The sequence below is a fragment of the Hordeum vulgare genome, chromosome 3H (assembly GCF_904849725.1).
Source record: "Hordeum vulgare subsp. vulgare chromosome 3H, MorexV3_pseudomolecules_assembly, whole genome shotgun sequence".
Lineage (NCBI taxonomy): Eukaryota > Viridiplantae > Streptophyta > Magnoliopsida > Poales > Poaceae > Hordeum > Hordeum vulgare.
The window spans coordinates 479,810,404-479,816,442 of record NC_058520.1 but is presented as its reverse complement, the minus strand read 5'-3'; the positions used below and the strand labels follow the sequence as shown (position 1 = coordinate 479,816,442).

Genomic DNA, 6,039 nt, shown 5'->3' with positions numbered 1-6,039 from the left:
GTACCTGACTCAGCCCTGATATGTGCATAACTCCAAAAAACTTGGTGTGATAATGCCCAAGTCACAAATATGTGTGTACTCCCAAAAATTTGGTGTATAACTCATCCCTGATATTCTCTAATTTTAGCCCAATAATTTTGTTTAGCTAACACAGCATAATACAAAAGTCACAACACACAAATATCCGACAAGCTCAGAACAACAATATCCAAAGATCACATACCATTTGTATATCTACACAACATGTCAACATCTACGACTATTTATTCCATATATCTGCTAAATGTCACCTGACCTGATCCATTGCTGATGCAAACACACACAAATAACCAACAAGCTTAGGAGAACAATATTCAAGATGTAATACCACGTCTATGTCCTGCACAACATCTACGAATATTTATTCCATATATCTGCTAATGTGGCCTGAATCGACCACCATGGTTAGGAACTACAGACGGCCACAGTGAGCATCCCAGGGGCCAATTCAGAATTTTCGCTTTGATTCTTCCTCTTGAATGGTGGGGGAGGCCGAACTCGGGCAGCAAGTGAATGGCATTCCACGAAATTCAGAGAATGGACGAGGCTTGAATTGTTGCAACATCCTGTCCTTGTCATTTCCACAAACAAACTTACGGGAACCAACAGGGTGCAAAATGTCCCGGTTGCCAGGACAGAATGCGCAGCTCTTCCTGTACCGGTCAAGAGGCTCTTCTGCAAGAGCATGCATGTTAAACACATTAATCAAAAGTAATAAACCAGTTAAGAAATGAGGTTATAGACATAGTTACATACCGATGATGGTGCACACTTCAACGATAGGTTTTGGGTTGTAGTGCACCTCAGCAAAGAAGCGCTTGATTTTATTGCTTTTGCGGCTGCGAGCCCAGAAGTTGACGTGGGCCCACTGCTGTTTCCTGAAAGTAGCTCTGGATTCCATCAGAGGCTTCACAACATCAAATTCGTCACCCTGCAGAAATTACATGTCATGTCATGAAACACGCAGCACAACTTAATTGCGATCAAATTGATCAGGACCAATTAAATCACTAGTTGAATGAGAAGGCATGTACCGGGTGCCTGGCATTGTAATAGTGGAGAGCGTGGCGGACGTGAGCTATGATCATGTTGTCGCGCTTTCTGCATCAAATGAAATCAGTGTGTAATTTATTTGATATGTTAGTTGTTTAGCATACGCACGAGCATAGATATATAAAAGACAATCTGCCCTACAATTGAATGCAAACAAGTCTTCTCATTAAGGCTCATCATGATCAACAAAAAATTGGAGCCGATGGGTAATCTCACACAAATCTTTCCATAATGCAATTCTCCAGCCACAATAGAAAAACCAGATTTATTTTGTTTATTTTTTGTAACTGCAAGCTTGGGGATGTCATGACTGTGTGCAGAAATCATAAGAGTTATTGGAGGCACATGAGCATGCTATATTTATAAATTACAACTTCCCTTAGAACTTCCTCAATGGGTGCATCAGAAAAGAAAAATAAATTAAAGGCTTGTATCTGAGATTTATAGTTGTTTGACTTCAACCACAGTTGCCAAACACTCACAAGCTGCCATTCCAACAAAGGCCAATGAAAGAAGAGTTTGTGATGAACATGTTTATGCTCGAGGAGTCAGAAGCTCTTCAGCTGAAACCAAAGGCAAGGATGGCACTTTTTGTTTATGTCGCAACTGTCAAGGTCTCAATGATAACCTTTTGCTGACAATAACTACATGTCTATGCGCAAATGCTCATCACATGTGACCGAATTTATCTGCAGTAGCATCATATTTTTAAATTAATTGCCGATGTGATCTTCGAGTTTGTTCCTTCCAGGTGGACAGGACCAATTCATAGAGCTCCAAAAGTCCAAATCAAGGGACTTGGTGTGCAGGCAATTTTATGTGTAACTCCCATTTTCTTAACAGCATAGACACACACATTAAGTGATTGAACATACTTTTAACTGTAAGTAGGAACTGTGGAGTAATTTCATCCATATTATAGACTTTAGATACATTGCACCCAAAAAGTATATCACGCTTATGCTACTTTCAGTCAACAAATTCAATACATGAATTGCTAAGTGATTCCAATTGTCAGAAACCTCTACTGCAGGGTTGCCTATTTCAGGCGGGCAGGACATACGTACCTTTCTGAGGGGGCGCCTGAAGGTAATGTAGGGCACTTACTCCATCGCTTCACTTTGCGCTCGTGCTCGCGTAGGTGAGTCTGCAGTCGTACCCGCTCCTCAAGGGATAGCTGCGGCAGCAGCTCCTCCAACGATGGCGCAATAAACGGCACAAACTCCTGTCTAATGGAATCCAGCCCAGAGTCCATCGGTGATTTGGAGAACAGGGCCACTAAAGGTGATCTGTAGAAGGTATATGCCATTATTAAATTTGCAAAAGATATTCAAAATAACAGGGCAACAAACAATTCGCTGCAGTTTGTATTAACAATGACAGCAGCCACTTATCCTACTAAAAGTAGTGCAGCTCCAGCGTTATACACAACCAATGGAATTACCTAACACACAGGAGGTAGTTAAAAAGACCGCACGCATCCAAGTGTACATATATTTTTTTACAGCCAACTGCAATTACCAATTGCTAAAATCATCAGAGGTAACAATTGCGCAACAGATTAAGGACGGTTACTGCAATCAGCACCGAAACCGCAGCAGGTATTCAGATCGATTAAATCGTGGCATTGATAACAAATGAAAACTAACAAATCAAAAAGAAAAAACAAATGAAAACTAGAACCAACCCTAGTTCATGATCGACTTGTCTGTTCCAAAGACGTGCGTGCAGATCTGAGGTACGCGGGGAAGAGAGTTTACGTCGTCATGGGAGCGTGGGTGGCGGCGGGACTCCGGCGTCAGGCAGCAGGCGATCCAACGTTGAGGTGGTGGAGGTGAAGAGGCGCGCCGGCGTCTGCGCGGCCGGAGGTGGTGGAGGTGAAGAGGCGCGCCGGCGTCTGCGCGGCCGGAGGTGGTGGAGGTGAAGAGGCGCGCCGGCGTCTGCGCGGCCGGAGGTGGTGGAGGTGAAGAGGCGCGCCGGCTTCTGCGCGGCCGGAGGAGGTTGGGAGGTGGGGAGGGCGAAGAGGCGCGGCCGGAGGACGTGGGGGTGAAGAGGCGCGTCGGCGTCTGCGCGGCCGGAGGAGGTCCTTCTTGAGGGGCGAGGAAGGATCTACACGCTGTTATGGACGTGTGCGCTGGGCGGCGGGGCGTTAGATCCGTAGGATTAGGACACCTAACAGCATCTCCAACATTCTCTCGAAAAAAAAAACAGCATCTCCAACATACGCAGCGAAGGCGTGGGGCCTAAAAAATAAATACAGCACGCGTAACTGTCGTTTTTGCGTTCGAGTAGATAGTTTTTTAAGACAAACCATATATTTATATATAAAAATAACAACATATCTATCTATATCTATATCTATATCTACTAGCAAAAAGGCCCGTGCGTTGCAACGGGAGAAAAAAATACCACACGTTTTTAATCTTTTTATAATCTTTTTGATTTATCTCTCCCTAGTAATAAAGCACATATAGCTTCTGTCGTCCGTCGTGGCTTTTTTATGAAAAAGTCCCTCCATTTTCGAGGATTCAATCCGCAGTCCCTGAATAAGTGGACCTGAGAAAACGATTCGATTTTACAAATTAACCCCTGCGTTATCTAATAATTTCGCCCACGTCCCTTTGTGATCTTATCGAGTGACAAAGAAGGTGGAAGGGGAGAGCATCTTCTCGGGAATCTCGGCCAGTCAGAGAAGAGAGAAGATGCAGCAGGGGAGGAGGAAGAGCCGCCCCCGCGTCGCCGGCGGGCCCTCCCCGCCGTCGCGCCGGGGCGGGGGCAGCGTTGGACGGAGGCTCCGGCTGCCGGTGCAGCTGCTGCAGGTGCCGCGGACGCGGAGGCGGACCCAGGAGGGGAAGGGGGCGCTCCGCCTGCGAGCCGGTGCTCTGGTGGACGTTGACGACGCGGTCGTCGTAGTAGCCGTGGACGACGACCTTAGGAGCCACATCTTTCCGCTGCGGCTGGCGAAGCGGAGCGCGAATACAACGCGAATTAATTTATTTCAAGTGCTTGCTTCGTTTTACAGCGCTGGCGCCGACGGCATGTTGGGCGCCTTCCCCACGGAGGACCTGCTGTCGACGACGAGGTTGTGCCCGTTGACGTACTTGGCCTCGTCGGACGCCAGGTACAGCGCCACCCTCGCGATATCGTCCGGCTCTAGCACGGCGCCCTCCATCTCGTTGATGTCCCCCTCCACGATCCGGCGGTGCTCCTCGGCGCTGGCCTTCAGGTACCACCGCTCCAGGATACGCATCACCAGCGGCGTCGGGATGTAGTTGGGCGAGATGGCGTTGACGCGCACCCCGGAGCGCGCCATCTCCCCGGCCACGGCGCGCACGACCCCCAACGCCGCCGCCTTTGACACGCTGTACGGGTGCGGCGTCACGCTGCCCAGCACGCCGGCGACGCTGGCCATGCAGATGATGCTGCCGCTGCGGCGTGGCGCCATGACGCGGGCCGAGTGCTTCATCCCGGCTAGCACGCCCCGGGCGTTGATGGCCATGATGGCGTCGAAGTCCGCGAGGTCGAGGTCGCTCAGCCGGGGACGCGCCAGGGAGCCCACGATGCCGACGTTGTTGAGCATGATGTCCAGCTTGCCGTGGCGGGCCACGACGAGGTCCACCGCCGCGACGACCTGCGCCTCGTCGGTCACGTCGCAGCACGCATAGCATGCCGCGTTCGGGCCAAGCTCGGCCGCCGCGGCGCGGCCCAGGTCGTCCTGAACGTCGGCGAGGACGACCTTGGCGCCGTTCCTGACGAACTCGGCCGCCATCGCCTTGCCGATGCCGCTGGCCCCGCCGGTGATCACGGCCACCTTGCCAGCCAACCTCTGGGAGCTCGAGGCCATGGAGTAGCCGCAGTGGCCGACGAAGCCGAAGCCAGCCACCGCTGCCCGGCGGCTCTCCCCACTGCAACACACACCAAGATTAGCACACACATGCAGGGCGTAGGTAGATTTGATTGATGTGATGTCCTCTTCCGAATCCAACTACAACGTTACCTGACGACGACCTGCATCGCTCGGATCATCTCTGTGGATCTTGGCGGTGTGTAAAGAGCGAAGTCAAGTGTGACTTGCGAGGCGAGGAAGACGAGAGAGCACCTTCCGACATTTATCAACACGACGGCCAGCCACGTACGCGGTGCTCGCCCTGGATCACTGCATTGAGCCATGTGGGCTGTGACGTAGCAGGTTGCAATCATGCGGACAAACGACCTTGCCAACCCCTACGGCCAGCCCTACCCTGGACTCTTTCACCGATTAGGAACTCGGTGAATGCGCCGGGAAGATGCCGTCAGTTCAGCCGCGCATGCTTTCCATCCGTTGGTGTATCGTGCATCTATACTACTACTAATAAAGAAGCAAACAAAAACTTTTCTAACTGCACACATATATTAGACCCACAAAAAGCAAACAACAATCAGCATCACACAATTAGTCCACAAATCTCTCTCTAATAATAAAGCACATATGGTTTCTGTCGTCCGTCGTGACTTTTTTGTAAAAAAGTCCCTCCGTTTTCGAGCATTCAACCCGCAGTCCCAGAGTAGGTGGACCTGGAAAAATGATTCGATTTTACAAATCACTCAAAGCATATACTGCACTCCTCCATTCATATGCTCGATCAAAGATGATAGACAAAGCCGTTAAAAAAAGATGATAGACAAAGCCGAGAGGCTGTTTCAGAGAATGAAGGATGCAGACCTACCTATTGATGTTCTGGTCTACAACGAAATGATTACCCTATATATTTCTGTCGAAGAGCTTGATAAGGTTCCAACTCTTGCTAAGGAATTGAAGAGGCAAAACGTTTCTCCACACCTATTCACATACAACCTCCGAATCAGCGCGTCGATTGCATCCATGGATCTTGAGGCGTTTAAAGGAATTCTCGACGAGATATCAAAAGATCCAAACTCCAACGAAGGGTGGATGCTGTACAGAAACCT

The 6,039-nt window shown here is 49.6% G+C and overlaps 2 protein-coding genes across 2 annotated transcripts; both read right to left on the bottom strand.

Annotated features, from left to right (window-relative positions):
* Positions 1-246: 246 nt before the first annotated feature.
* Positions 247-2,965, bottom strand: LOC123444375. Its single transcript, XM_045121070.1, has 5 exons — positions 2,853-2,965; positions 2,160-2,381; positions 1,074-1,140; positions 796-970; positions 247-714 (listed from the first exon to the last, which is right to left on the bottom strand). The coding sequence occupies exons 1-5, from the start codon at positions 2,858-2,860 to the stop codon at positions 488-490; spliced, it is 699 nt and encodes a 232-aa protein (XP_044977005.1). The 5' UTR covers positions 2,861-2,965; the 3' UTR covers positions 247-487.
* Positions 2,966-4,069: 1,104 nt separating this feature from the next.
* On the bottom strand, positions 4,070-5,305 carry LOC123444374 (momilactone A synthase-like). The gene is made up of 2 exons (XM_045121069.1): positions 5,090-5,305; positions 4,070-4,997 (listed from the first exon to the last, which is right to left on the bottom strand). The coding sequence occupies exons 1-2, from the start codon at positions 5,290-5,292 to the stop codon at positions 4,109-4,111; spliced, it is 1,092 nt and encodes a 363-aa protein (XP_044977004.1). The 5' UTR covers positions 5,293-5,305; the 3' UTR covers positions 4,070-4,108.
* Between the last annotated feature and the right edge of the window lie 734 nt (positions 5,306-6,039).